Source organism: Mugil cephalus, chromosome 2 (genome assembly GCF_022458985.1).
Source record: "Mugil cephalus isolate CIBA_MC_2020 chromosome 2, CIBA_Mcephalus_1.1, whole genome shotgun sequence".
NCBI lineage: Eukaryota > Metazoa > Chordata > Actinopteri > Mugiliformes > Mugilidae > Mugil > Mugil cephalus.
In genome coordinates this window covers 18,317,161-18,331,124 of record NC_061771.1, presented here as the reverse complement: position 1 = coordinate 18,331,124, position 13,964 = coordinate 18,317,161, and the positions used below count along the sequence as shown (strand labels likewise).

The 13,964-nt window shown below is 41.1% G+C and overlaps 1 protein-coding gene and 1 long non-coding RNA gene across 2 annotated transcripts; one reads left to right on the top strand and one right to left on the bottom strand.

Moving 5' to 3' along the window:
* The first annotated feature begins 753 nt into the window (after positions 1-753).
* tapt1b (transmembrane anterior posterior transformation 1b) lies at positions 754-12,927 on the top strand. The gene is made up of 14 exons (XM_047578238.1): positions 754-977; positions 2,413-2,543; positions 2,638-2,756; positions 4,229-4,391; positions 4,483-4,618; positions 6,100-6,197; positions 6,274-6,343; positions 6,531-6,611; positions 6,808-6,917; positions 8,614-8,673; positions 9,027-9,095; positions 9,199-9,275; positions 9,374-9,546; positions 10,700-12,927. The coding sequence occupies exons 1-14, from the start codon at positions 800-802 to the stop codon at positions 10,951-10,953; spliced, it is 1,719 nt and encodes a 572-aa protein (XP_047434194.1). The 5' UTR covers positions 754-799; the 3' UTR covers positions 10,954-12,927.
* LOC125003963 lies at positions 12,625-13,887 on the bottom strand. The gene is made up of 2 exons (XR_007112295.1): positions 13,749-13,887; positions 12,625-13,515 (listed from the first exon to the last, which is right to left on the bottom strand). It is a non-coding gene; the product is annotated as an uncharacterized LOC125003963 (long non-coding RNA).
* Positions 13,888-13,964: the final 77 nt, after the last annotated feature.

The window sequence follows — 13,964 nt, the reverse complement described above, 5'->3', positions numbered from 1 at the left end:
ACCACAGCACACCCTCAGAAGACTTAGACTTACACTTAGACTAACTTTATTGTCGTTCTATATGCACATGGTGTATACAGAATGAAATTTCGTTGCATGTGGCTCAGGAAAAATGTAATAAAATTACAAATGTATGTAGATGTAGATGGATAGGGTGACATGTATCATAGTGCAAAAAATGTTTAACACTGCAAAATATCAGTGCAGAGAATAACAGTATAAAAAAGTATGTTCAGTTATGTACAGAACTGTGTGGAGTAGAGTCTAGTTAAGAGTTCAAGTCCAGTTATGAGTTCAAGAGTTCAACAGTCTGATGTCTGCTGTTGCAGAACCTGGTGGAGCTGCCCATGTCTATTTTCTGATGAGTCACAACTGGGATAATAGGCATAAGTGGGACCAGTACAATATTAGGGAGGTGGTCATAATGTTATGCCTGATCGGTGTATATATTGGTATATTGATACATTATTGGTTGTAGGACCCTGTTAAACTGTTGTGTCTATGCCTGTGTATACACATTAGATTCAGTACAGCAGGTCTAAAGACTATAAGTGATTAGGTTGAGACTCTGCTTTAGCATATTTATCATTTTAATTCAATTTAACTCTAGGTTGTGCATATTTACTGTATTCATTTTTATATAGTCGTTGGTCTGTTGTTGTGAAATGCGCCGGACGTTTTGGAGACACCTGCTGGTCAGTTGGCTAAAACACTGTGCGTGAGTGCGTCAGAGTACGTCCGAGCGTGTGACGCAGTTGTCAGTCTCCCAGGCAGCGGCTGAGGCTGAGGTTTGGTGAAGATGGCGGATTCGCTGTCGACAGGTCCGGGAGAGGAGAAAGAGAAAGAGAAGGAGGGCAGGGAGAGAGACCGAACAGCTGCCACGACAGAGAAGAACAAGGAGAAAGACGGACTCACGGAGACTTTGGGGTTCAACGATAAAAATGGCGGCAGCAAGAGCAAGAAACGCAACCTGTCAGGTGAGGGCTAGCTTCGTCTCCACAGCCACCGGCCCCCGGTTTGACAGGGCTACCTAGCTGCTGAAGTGACTGTTTTATTTATTTGATTTGTTTGGGGGTTAGATAATGCCTTTGTGGCGGTGCATGTTCACGCAGCTGAAATAAAGTGTGAGTCTGTTGAGCCTGTGCAGCTTTAGCCGCTTCTCCGAGTTTGCACTTGATCTGTGGACGAGGCTAACGTTAATGTTACCTCCTGCGCCACCAATAGTTGAACACTGAGCTATGCTAAAGTGACGCCAGTCTCCTAATTTACGTTATATGCATGTGAGTTATGACAGTGTGATAGTCCTGCAGAGAGGTCCGAGGCCAGTTTGCTTCTCTGTCAAAGTAGACGTGCTGTTCTTTGCGCAGGCGCAGTCTGGAGTGCTCTTCAGTGGATACATGTTGTATGAGACCAGAAGTATATAGACACTACTGTCCATATGCTAGATTGTGCATTTTTTTACAATAGACATGCTTGGACATTATAGTAGGAGATTAGGTTAGATGAGTGTCTTCTACATTAACCACCTTAATGGAATTCAGCCATGTTTCATTTTCTTTACACAATTTATTGACTTTACCTTTTAATGCAGCAGAGCGTGTAATTTCATAATGCAACCCAATCTGGCTTTTGTTTGAGCCCTTTTGCCTTGTAAACGCACACAGCTTCTGAACTATAGTCTGTCGGGGAAATAAAGTCAACGGTTAAAGAATAACTCTGACCGGTAAAACTCCTCCAGGCCCACAAAAATACATGTAAAATGTCTTGTACTGGTAGATGTTAGATTACGCTGACCTCCACGAGCATAATACAACTATGATTGAGCAGCAGACACACAAGGAACACAGGAGACTGAATAATCCCCTTTAGAGTTGATGTGAGCATTGATGAAAAGGACTCTTGGCTCAGCTCTCAGGTGACTGATTTTATCTGGATAAAATTAAGAAAGAAAAAAAAGTCATAAGAAGTAAGATCAGTGAACAAAGCCCTTAGCACATACGATGACCTAAATGTGCACTGCTTGGGGAAAATTAGGAATGTAATATATGAACAGGCAACTTATTCTGAAGCTTACGGGTGCTCTTGTGGCATGGGGAGCAAATCCTTCAAATCACTTTCTAACTTCAAGGTGTCATCTTGTGGAACGGGTTTTTAGTAGCAGCAAGTTTGTGCGCATGGTTTTGGTCTTAGTGTAGCTAATTCTGTTGTAATCGAGTTTGGTGAATGTGAACATAAAATAGCTCGCACATGCAAACGACCACTGCTAATCTCAAAGTTATGTGGGCAGAGAGATCATTGGAAGGTAAAGCTTATCAAGCCAGCTGACCGAGCTCAACGAAAAGCTTAATAAATGATTAGTTTCATTTGTAATACTCATTTGTATCCTTCCTCTCTGTTCTTGTGCACATCCAGACCTGTCTCTGGTCAGATTTATAACCACTGAACTCACCAGAGGCTATTTCCTCGAACACAATGAGGCCAAATACACGGAGCGCAGAGAGAGGGTCTACACCTGCCTCCGTATCCCCAAAGAGCTGGAGAAGGTAAACACACGTTTGACATTTAATTTAGACAAATATTAAGACCTATTCACAGATCAATTGATGTGCTTTTCCTTTCTCCTTTTTTTTTATTTAGTTGATGACATTTGGCTTCTTCCTCTGCCTGGACGCTTTCCTCTATGTGTTCACCTTGTTGCCCCTCAGGGTCATTCTGGCCCTTTTACGTCTCTTCACGGTGCCGTGCTGTGGCCTCAGGTAACGTACAGTGTATGTTTAGGTATTAGGGAGGCGTATTTAAATTAATTTCTTAACCTTCTCACTATAAGTTGACATTTGACTAGTTATTGATAAGGCACAAAATCCTAAAAGATTTAAATCAACATCAGATGGTTATATTTATTGCAGAGATTATATTTGTTAGTATCAACGTACGCTGTTGCTCTAAAAGTTAGCCTGAAGTTATTTATATTATCAGTCATCCTGCCTGTTAATAACTGGTTTGTCAAGTCATCTTCAAGTCCTGAAGACAAAGAGTATCCAATGAAACAAAAACACCTTATTTTGAGTATTTTTTTATTTATTAGTGACCCCGTTGTGCAGCAATAATAGCAACTAAATGTCTGCCAGTAACTTTGTCTACAGCGGCCAGGAGGGATTTTAGCCCATTCCTCAGTCTTGGACCGCATCAGTTCTGAGATATTAGTGGGATTCCTCACATGAACTGTTTGCTTCCAGCCCTTCAACAACATCTCTGTTGGATTAACATCTTGACCATTCCCGAAACATTAATTTTGTTCTGCTCTGTTGTTTAACCTTTTGTCTTTTGTAAAACAACTTGTATTCTTGGTCTCTTTTTCTTGCTGCATGACCCAGTTTCTCTTAAGATTCAGCCCCTGAACAGATGTCCCTATATTTTCTTTTATAATTCGCTGGTATAATTCAGAATTCAGTGATGACGGGCCCTCCTGGCCCAGATGCAGCAAAAGAGACACAAACAAGGACATAAACAACCCCACGTTTCATGGATAAGATGAGGTTATGATGTTGAAATACATTTTTTTTTTTTTAAATCTCCAAACATGAGCTTCTCATTTAAACCAAATAATTCTACTTTGGTCTCATTTGTCCTCAAAATATTTTCTTCTGACTCGTCCACGTGATGTTGATCAAACGGCAGATGGACAGAAATGTTCTTTTTGCAGAGGAGTAGCTTTGTTTTCACCACCCTGCAATGCACACCATTGTATTCCAGTGGTCTCTTGATGGTAAATTCATGAACATTAACATTCAGCAGCTTTAGTTGCTTAGAAGTTACACTTTCTGACCTCTCATACTATTATGCATCTTGTTTTTGGAGTTCTCTTTGTTTACTGTCAGGACTTGTCTGGTGTAGAGATTGTAGAAAGTTCTGAGGGGTGCAAACACCTTTTAAGTGGTATCTGTAGTTTTCCTGTTTGTGGTTTCATAACCCGAGCAAATGAAGACGCACTCGTCTTCTCTCGTGTTTTATAGTTGTGACAGAAAGTGATTAAAATTCATACAAATTACGTGAATATCTTCACAAATTTGACAACAGTGCAGCACTCACCTCATCCTCTGGAGGGCGGTAGAGCTCTGTCGGATTTTGTTCAGATACAGACTCAACAGATTTTAATAAACCGCGTTCTGTTCTTGTTCTCTGTGCTGTTCTCTTCCGTCACTATCCACAATTCGTGATTGTGGTGTAGGGGCTCCCGCTTGCTCCAGCCCGCCCAGGTGTGTGATGTGCTGAAAGGCTTCATCATGGTGCTGTGTTACTCAATGATGAGCTACGTGGATTACTCCATGATGTACCACCTCATCAGGGGACAGTCTGTGATCAAACTCTACATCATCTACAACATGTTAGAGGTACATCCAGATAACGCTTGATAGTCTTTTTAACTGATCCATTCACCGATGATGCTGTGCAGTCAGTCACCCTTCCCCTTTGCGTCGTCAGGTGGCCGACCGTCTGTTCTCGTCATTCGGCCAAGACATCCTGGATGCTTTGTACTGGACCGCCACAGAGCCTAAGGAGAAGAAGAGAGCGCACATAGGTGTGATCCCCCACTTCTTAATGGCCGTGCTCTACGTCTGTATCCTCTCTGAGAAAACCTGTGATTGTAGAATCAAACGTTTGAAACAAGGCCCTCTTTAAAAACTTAAATGTGTGCCATTTTTTACAATATTGTGACCACTGTACCTTGTCATCAGACTGGAGGTTTATAAAAAATAATCCTGATATTGTAGAATGTGCAGAGCTATGCCGTCTAAAAGCCACCAGACTCCACTGGCAGCAGTAATTTTACCTCTCAGAAACTTTCTGGTTTGCAGCTGCAGTGATCTCCTTCCTTTGTGTGTCGTTAATTCAGATTAGAAATAACACGTTAAAACACCAAAGATCAGCACCTCCTGTGTTCTGAGAAATTAAATTACTAGTACACTATTAGTGTGGTGGCATTGAAGTAGCAATATGGTAATTTCAGTTTCCCATCAGTACACATCATGTGCACCAGATTTTAGTTTTTTAAAATAATTAAGTATATGAATGGTGGGCACCAGACAGGATTCACACTGTCAGAAAGATAATTTCTAGTTTTATATTTATGTAGATAATTGGAGAGGTAAGTTAAAAAAAAAAAAAAAACAGCTATCGCCTCCCTACAAAATTAACACCACAAGGAAACCAAAACCAAAATCAGTTTAAAGTGCACCAAAGGTTCATTACAGCTTCAGTTCTCAGATCAGTCACATTTCAAACAAATATATATCAACAAGCAATTCACCTCAAGTTCAACCAAATTAAGATTATCATGAAAGTAAAAGTTAATTCTCAAGCAAAATTATGAACAAAACGGCTCAATAAGTCCTTTAGTAATCAGTGAGTGTGTGTGTGTGTGTTTAGGTTAGAGTTCAATCCAGTTCATGAAGATGAACGTGAGTGTGTGTAGAGTGCAGTTCAGTTCACGAGGGTGTGTGTGTGTGTGTGTGTGTGTGTGTGTGTGTGTGTGTGCGTGTGTGCGTGCGTGTGTGTGTGTGTGTGTGTGTGGTGTGTGATGTGATGTGGGAGTAGAGTGAATGTTTGGTGCGTAGTGAGTTGGGGAGAGATGATTTTGGCAGCCAGATGGAGAAGCCTGCAGAATAGGAGGGGGGTGGGGGGGGGTTTGCTGATTCCAAACAGGCCTGAGACTGTCTGCCTGTTTAACGGAGCTCAATCCTCTTCTCCTTAAATCAATCCTTTAACGTGCCACCTCCAGTTCACTCCGTTTATCAGCTCTTTATCCCAGTTCTGGTTTCTTTTCCTTCCTCTCCTTGTTTCACTTCTCACACTATTTCTGCTTCACCCTCCTTTTTTTTTCCTTCGTTTGAACTTTCGTCCTCTCACTTATTTTTTCAGCTGTGTCTCTGATTTGTAAACTCCCCTCTCCCTCCTTATGAGTGATGTCACTTCCTATCCACTTTACTTCCTGTGTCCTACCTTGCCGCAAACTGGTAAATATTACAATCAGCTGTATGTTGTTGTTTTTTTTTACTGTCGTCCTCCGAGTGTGTTTTTCCTTAGTATGTGTTTATCTAGTCCTTCATGCCATCCTCATCATGGTACAGGCCACAACTCTCAATGTAGCCTTCAACTCCCACAACAAGTCTCTACTCACCATAATGATGTCAAACAACGTGAGTACAATGCATTTTAACATCAAACAGTATTTTATTCCTGCAGCAGAAAGTTCAGCCGTGATATTTTTTGCAGTTTGTGGAGATCAAAGGAAGTGTATTCAAGAAGTTTGAAAAGAACAACCTTTTCCAGATGTCAAATAGCGGTAAGTGGTGAATTATTTGTAACATACAGCCAGATATGTTCCACAAAAATCACATTTTTTTTTCTGTTGTTGGCAATGTTTTGTACCTTGTACTACGGTTGAATGTAAGGTGAATTTCTGGAATCGTGCTCAGCAGCAGTGAGCACAAAGTAGGTTAATCCGGGATTGATTTGTTTATTTCCCGCAGACATAAAAGAGAGGTTCACCAACTACATCCTCCTGCTCATCGTCTGTCTGAGAAACATGGAGCAGTTTTCATGGAACCCGGGTAACTAATGCAGTGCTTTGCAAATAGTGGGATATGATTGTCATATTGTCACATAAATACATGTACATTCCCTGAACAGGTACATTCCCAGATCCTTTCAGTGCAGCCCAGGAGTTCATTTCTCTGACTCAGTCTTTGTCTTGTACGAAATAGTAACACTGATTAGCCTTTGACATTTGATATGTTTTGATTTTAGACCACTTGTGGGTGCTGTTTCCTGACGTGGTCATGGTGATAGCCTCTGAGGTCGCCGTGGACGTTGTCAAGCACGCATTCATCACCAAATTCAACGACATCAGCGCTGATGTGAGTTCTCTCTGTGTACTTTTACAAGCTATTAATTTGTGGTCAGTGTCTAAAGTATGGCAAGAGATAGTCATCCACAAACAGCACAACATAATCTGGCAAAACGAATTAACTACTAGTACTAGAAGGCATTAAACCAGCCCTGATCCTTTTTATGTACAAAGTGTTGGGTAGTTTAATAATGAGTTAGGACTTAATACACACTGTTTGGGTAAAACATGTGTAAGAACCTTTTTTAAATAAAAAAAGCTTATATGAGTTTATATGTCTACAGTGTTGAATGCCAGGGAAATATTTGGATATTAATGGGTAGAGGTGAATCATTATTAGGTAATGGTCCCCTGCTTCAGTTCAAACACAGCCTGTAGAGAGCGCTGTAATTAGACAATAGCCAAGGAACAACAATTTAACAGGATTAGATTAATTATTTAATGACTGCTGATGAAGACAACATGTGAAAGTGACGGACTATAGGTGAGGCACCGCTAGTTGGATAATAGACTGATCTTTAAAAATGCACCAACTGAACATTAACATTTACATCTTTTACACATTTACGCCTTCATCGTCACCTGTATGTGAAAACAGACTCGTACCAAAGGGCGCACAGTTGGTGTTGGAGAGCAGTGCAACGCAAATTAAATTAGCAGACACAACAGAGCACAGTTACATAATGTTTGGATTTTGATCTTCGCTTAAGCCGATATCGATGCATTGAATGATCGCGTCAGGACATCTCGAAATACGACTGAGCGCCACCACCAGAGCCTAAACCCTTAATTCCATTGCTGCATTTTAAATGGCAAGACACATTCATTAAAACAAAAGGCTTCACAATTCAAACTGTGGGAACCATTTCAAGGTACCAGTGTTGGTAGTTTCTTGCCTTTCCTGTTAGGGGTTTAAAATGGCGTGCGCTTTAAATCACTACGTTATACGCACCTCTTCACCGTTCAGGCTACGAGTCACTTTCACTGGGAGGCGGCAAAATGAAGCTACCCAAGTTCTTAGTAATAAGGGGGAGATTGCTGAGGAGTCCTTAGTTATTGGCGCTCTTTAGATTGGTTTGTTTGTTTGACACAAGTCTGAGCTGCGAGATGCTCAAGAAGCTCAGGAACAATCTCATAACTAGGCTTTAAGTTATGATCATATCCAAGATATTTGATCCTCCTAATTCACCAACCTACGCCAGATCCTTCATTGTCTCTTTTTCCTCCCTTTCTCTTTCACGCTGTCCACCCACCCACTCTCCACTGTCCTCTGTCAGTCTGCTGAGCTATTATCTCACATTTCATTCTGGCCGTATTAACTTCACACCTCCTGCCTTCGTGCGCTGTCTTCCCCTTGAATTTCTTTCAAGAAGTTGGAACCAGGGTTATGTAACAGAGACCAACCCCCACTGGAAGGGATTACCCCCCTGCATCTCTAAACTGTGAAAGCTAATCACACAAACCTCACTCGTGTTGTTAGTGTTCATGCAAAGAATCCACGCTGGTCCTCGTTTAATCCACAAGAGCACAGTCTTTTTTATACTGACGTTATATATTTGGCTCTTATTGTGCTTATAATGGGAAGATAAAGTTATTAACGCTTATTACATATTGTCATTACACTGTAGATGCTCTCTATTCACTGTGTATGTATTTGAGATGTGTCACTGACTGATGAATTGTTGTGTTACTCTGTCATTTCTCAGGTGTATGGGGAATACAGAGCCAGCCTTGCCTTTGACCTGGTCAGCAGTCGACAGAAAAATGTGAGTCAGAGAAGTTCATAATTCAGCTGTGACTCCACCAAACTTCATATGGTTTGATTTTCATAGTTTACATCAGCTCAACTAACCAAAATGAAGAACATCTAGGAGCAAAAAACAAGACGGTTAATAAAACATTTTGTTTAATACATTCGTGCAGCTTTATCCACAAAACACCCATCGATTATCACCATGTAAATAAAAAGGCTACATCACTGTTAAGTTTATATGGTCTCACAGTAACATGAGGTAACGATGCTGCTAATTGTTAATTATGTTTCATAATTTGATTAAACATGTTATTGTCTGAGTTGTGCTACTTGTTGATGCTCATAACGTGTTAAATCCGTCCCCAGGCTTACACAGACTACAGTGACTCGGTGTCCAGAAGAATGGGCTTCATCCCTCTTCCTTTAGCGCTGCTGGTCAGTTATTCTTTCTGAGTTTATCCACTGTTGCTGAAACTCTTTATGTTCTAATGTTTCCTGCGTATAGAGAATAACTCTGATGACATGGTTTTGTTTTCAGCTGATCAGAGTCGTGACCAGCTCAGTGAAGATCCAGGGTTCGCTCTCCTTTATGTGTGTGCTGCTGTTTTATTTGGGGTAATTCTTGAACATACGTATTCAGTGTTTTTCACTCATGCTTGTTTTTGTTTTCAGACTTGTATTCAGACATGTTTTGTGTGTCTCTTTGTGCTCAGGATGATCACGCTGAAGGTGCTGAACAGTATCGTTCTGCTCGGAACATCGTGTGTGTTTGTCAAAGAGGCCAACATGGAAGAAAAGCTCTTCAACCCTCCGCCCTCTGTCGTGTCAAGCCGTGCAAACTCCAGAGCTCACCGGACCAAACATGTTCACACTTCACCACAGCAAGGTAGATCACTCGCTGTCTGTCTCCATGAGGGCTCGGCAGTTGAATATATGTATTGCATATATTGTTCTTCGCTGGCTACAATGGCAATTTTATGCTCCGCTCCCTTGAGATTTAAACCTTTCAAATAATTAACCTGTATAGGGTAATTTAAATTTAAATCTTCTTATAGACCCCTTCACAGCTTGTAAACACTGTGATGTTTTTTGAGGGGCGGGGCTTAGCTGGAGGCAAAGGATTTCAAACGCTGTGGCCTGTAAACGGCGATTAGCATCTTTTAACGGATTGTTTTGTCAACGAATACACAAATACACTCATTCCAAGACTGAGTGTTATTTAAAAAGTTGATGCTGACTGATGGGACTACATTCACCGACCCCTACACTTAATCAAGTGAAGCCTCTGTCACAAAAATATTACAAGAACTAAGCGGAACCACTGTGGAGGGTAAAGTAGTAAATGCAACTTCTGCTTGGACACCTCCGAAACACGCAACTAACTCTGCATTAGCTCACAGTTAGCATTAGCATCATTAGTATCAAGAATCCTCCAAATAAGTATTAACTTAACATCTAAATATATTTAGATATTGATCTTACCTGATATCAAATGCGTGCTACAAACAGTGTTGTCTCCAATCCTTTCTTTTAATCTCGTTCAGCCAAAATTGTCTACGACTAACTTCAAGTTGGTATTTTTGCTTTTGGCCCCAAAAAATACAGCAACACGACACTTTCCCAGTTGACACTGACTGTGTTTGCCTCAGGCTTCCCTCTGATTGCCTTCAGCTAACGTTGTGACATCACAGTGATGTAGGCTGTGAAAGGGTCTAGAGGAACTGGGAGTTTTAATTGGGCCTCGTTATGAACATTCTTACTTTTTCACTGATTTCTATCACCAAACAGAAACATCTGAAGTGTTGCTTTGTGAGAGATTGATGCTCAAAAGGAACAGAAATTTATAAATTATGTTTGAAAAATATACCAAAAAGTGTATGTAATTTGTAATTTGTATACTCTGACTGTTTCACTTGTTGGATGAACATTGGGCACTGGAAAACTTTTACATAACAATTCCATCTATTCCTGATTTGCTTAATTGAGTTATTTCTGTTTCATTCTTTGTACAAACTCTCTGCTCTCTCCTTCTCCAACAGAACCCACACCTGACAAGGGAGGTGTATCCCTGGCATCAGACGTTTCTCAGCCCACCAACGTAGCAGAAAGCGCTGCTCCCACACTCCCAAACAGTGACTCAGACACATTCCTGACGACGCCAGACGAGGAGGACGATGATAAAATCATCAACACCGACACTGGACTGGATGGAGACGGACTCAAACCCAGAACACCCAAGAAAGACTTGCTGGAAATCGACCGCTTCACCATTTGTGGGAACCGGATAGACTGAACGCCATAGGAACAACCTGTGTCCCGCCAGCACAGCACAGTTCAGGGATCAGACTCGGGTCACGGAGCGTGCTCAGACCTGACTTTTTTCTCGTGCACCTGACCCCTCAAGTATTTATTTATTTATTGCTGACAAAACCAGCCAAGGCATTAAGCTGTTACTGCAAGCATCAGAGGCACTTCAAATGTTTCCAGCTGGTCCTGTTCGTGTCCAACGAACCACGTGGACTCGGAGGCAGTGTGATGTCATGGCAACACGCAGATATGGTTGCTACTGGAGACGATGATGGGGGGGGGGGAAGCGGACCGCAGAGACAGAAACAAAACCGCGTATGTGAAGTCATGTGTGACCCTCGGAGCGTTACAGCTGGACTGTGCAGGTGTGTGTTCAAAAGCACAATCATATGTACAGTGAGAAGTTGTTTATAGAAAGAACAAAACTTGTCAATTTTTACATGTTTGTTTTTTTATTTCAAAATATCTTGACAAATTCAGATATGTGAAATGACGTTTTTATGACCAGTCTCAGATCTTTTTTCTAAATCGACCGTGTTCAGCTGGAGGACGTTGAACGCATAGTAGACGCACCGCCAACACACATTTACAGTGATCCAGATGCTGTTCAACGTGTTAAAACATGGCAGCAGTGACACTAAGATAAAGTTAATAATGGGTGCCTCGTATTCAGTTATGTTACACAGTCTGGCGACATTTTGCAAGATTCAGCATGAAGCATTTTATGTTACTACTGAAGCTCTGATGCTGAATGGTCAAGGCGTGTATGCGTATTTTGAAGTGACCTCTCAAGCCATGCTGATTTAGGAGCTATTTAATTTAAATTTTAAATTTGTCCCCTAGTATTTCAAACATGTACAGCTCACAGAGCCTACAGATGGCAACAACACATGCTCATAGCATTTTTGTATGTTGGACTTTTTTTTTTTATGATGGAAACTGAACTGTGATCTGACTTTTAGATTCATGGTGTGTGCATTAATTCCTCACTGTTGTGAGTGGGAGCCGTATGCAGATAAACTGTTGCAGTGCTGCTGTATTGGTGAGACACCTCTAATCAAGGGGAAGTAACACAACAGCATCGCAGCCGCAGTCAAACAAGCAGATTCAGTTGTAAAGGAGAAGAGAAAAGTTTGCTTTTAAAAGTTGCTGGTGTCGTTTGTGGATGTTGGCTTCGATTATTGGATTAGGGTCTCGCTTCAGTAGATGTCTGCTCATTAATTGGCCTGAGTTGATGTGAAAGCCGATGCGTAATCAATTAAGCATATCAAGTTCAGCTTAGCTCCAGGTCCATCCTCTCGTGCTATTTTTATTTATTTAATCCAAATGAAGATTCTCGCCAAAAATGGCCGACGGTCTTTGTTTAGTTCCTCCTTTTGGCAACCTGAATATAGTAACATACACATTGTATTTTATATCATCATATTTTTTCTATACAAAACATAGTTTTTATACGTGTTTGATTTAATCATTTATTTCTGACCCCACTGAAAGGAGATAAGAGTTTCAGCTTTGGTTTAATGAGTCTCTGACACCATGATGTCTTCGCGTGGCGCTAAGACATCATGGTGAAGCCTAGAATCTATTTCACTTACCAGAGGAAGAAATTTCCAGGTAATTATTGTTTTAAAAAAACAAAAAAAAGGAAAAAAAAAGATGCTTTGCTTACATTGATATAAAAGTAACACATGAGATGAGCAACCAGGTCCAGCTGTAGGAACACAGTCAATACAGTGAAATACGGTAAATAACTGCTAACATGTCAAAGAAGGATGAAGAGTGTGTGTGTGTGTGTGTGCGTGGATGTGTGTGTGGTGTGTGAGGTGTTTTGTGGATGGATCTCACCATCTAAAGACAAATGTATGAATCAGATATTTTGTTGTTTTTTTTATTTTTCATGTACAGTCTGTAAAAATCATCTCCTGTGGCAGAGGGAGAATAAACGAGACGTTGTTTTGTACGACTTTCTGGTGTGATTTGAATGCCCATGTGTAAGACTGGGAACAGTGGCGGTTATTTCAGGGAAAGGAGTCACTGCGGTCTCTGTTAACAGAGGAAACACTGCAGTCCACTGTTCGTCCTGAATGGACATGTGGAGGAGGCGTCTGTCATCACACACATTCACACACGCGGGGATTTTCTTTTTTTTTTGAAGGTCCAGACGTGATGAATAATCTGGTTGTGGACACATGACATTCCTGATTATGTTGAAATACGTTTAGTGTAGAGTTGTGTGTCATGTAAGGTGCCATGTGACTGAAAGGGGGCATTGACATATTAAAGACTTCAAAGACTTTGGTTTCACAAGAGCTTAACCAAACAATAATGTTACTTTTGAACTTAACTGTGTTTGCCAAACTTTTAAATTATATAATTTAGCATTAAAAGTAACAACCAGAATAAGTCTATATTCAGGAAAATGTGTTATATTGTTATGTGTGCCATTACACTAATGAGCAGGTTGAGCACGTTTGAGCTTGTGTATTTTAAAACGTGATTGTATCAGCCATACGTACCAAGTGTAAATCGTTTTCCTCTCCACTAGCACCTGTAAAAGAACAGCATAAAAAAGGCCAAAATAACTTTAGAAATAAGGTAAATTGCTTAAATTTAAAGTGAGAAATAACTAAAAATGAGACAACCACAAAATGAGATGCAAAATGATCAAGATTTGACTAAAAATACAAACACAGATGTAAAAGGACACCCAAAACATAAAAATCAGACGTGAAACCACTGTGGCGCAGAGTGAGCGTGAATGCAACCAAAAATAAATCTCACCTGTGCTCCTCAGGCTTCGACAAACGTGCAGGTAAAGAGGTGTGTTGAGGTCAACCCGGTAAACCACGGCACCTGAATGCACCTTCAGAGAGACAGAGACACAAAGTGTGTGTAGTGTCGCGCGCCACAGATGCGTCCGGCGAGCTCCCCGCGAGCACGAGCCTACTTGAGCCCTTCCCGTGCACGCGGGATTAGGCTCCTCTTAGCCGTCCCGTG

Excerpts from the sequence above, each read along its gene's own strand:
- tapt1b (XM_047578238.1), top strand. The coding sequence starts at position 800 with ATGGCGGATTCGCTGTCGACAGGTCCGGGAGAGGAGAAAGAGAAAGAG. Across the intron at positions 6,198-6,273 it reads CCATAATGATGTCAAACAAC|TTTGTGGAGATCAAAGGAAG; the intron begins GTGAGTACAATG and ends TATTTTTTGCAG. Across the intron at positions 6,918-8,613 it reads TCAACGACATCAGCGCTGAT|GTGTATGGGGAATACAGAGC; the intron begins GTGAGTTCTCTC and ends GTCATTTCTCAG.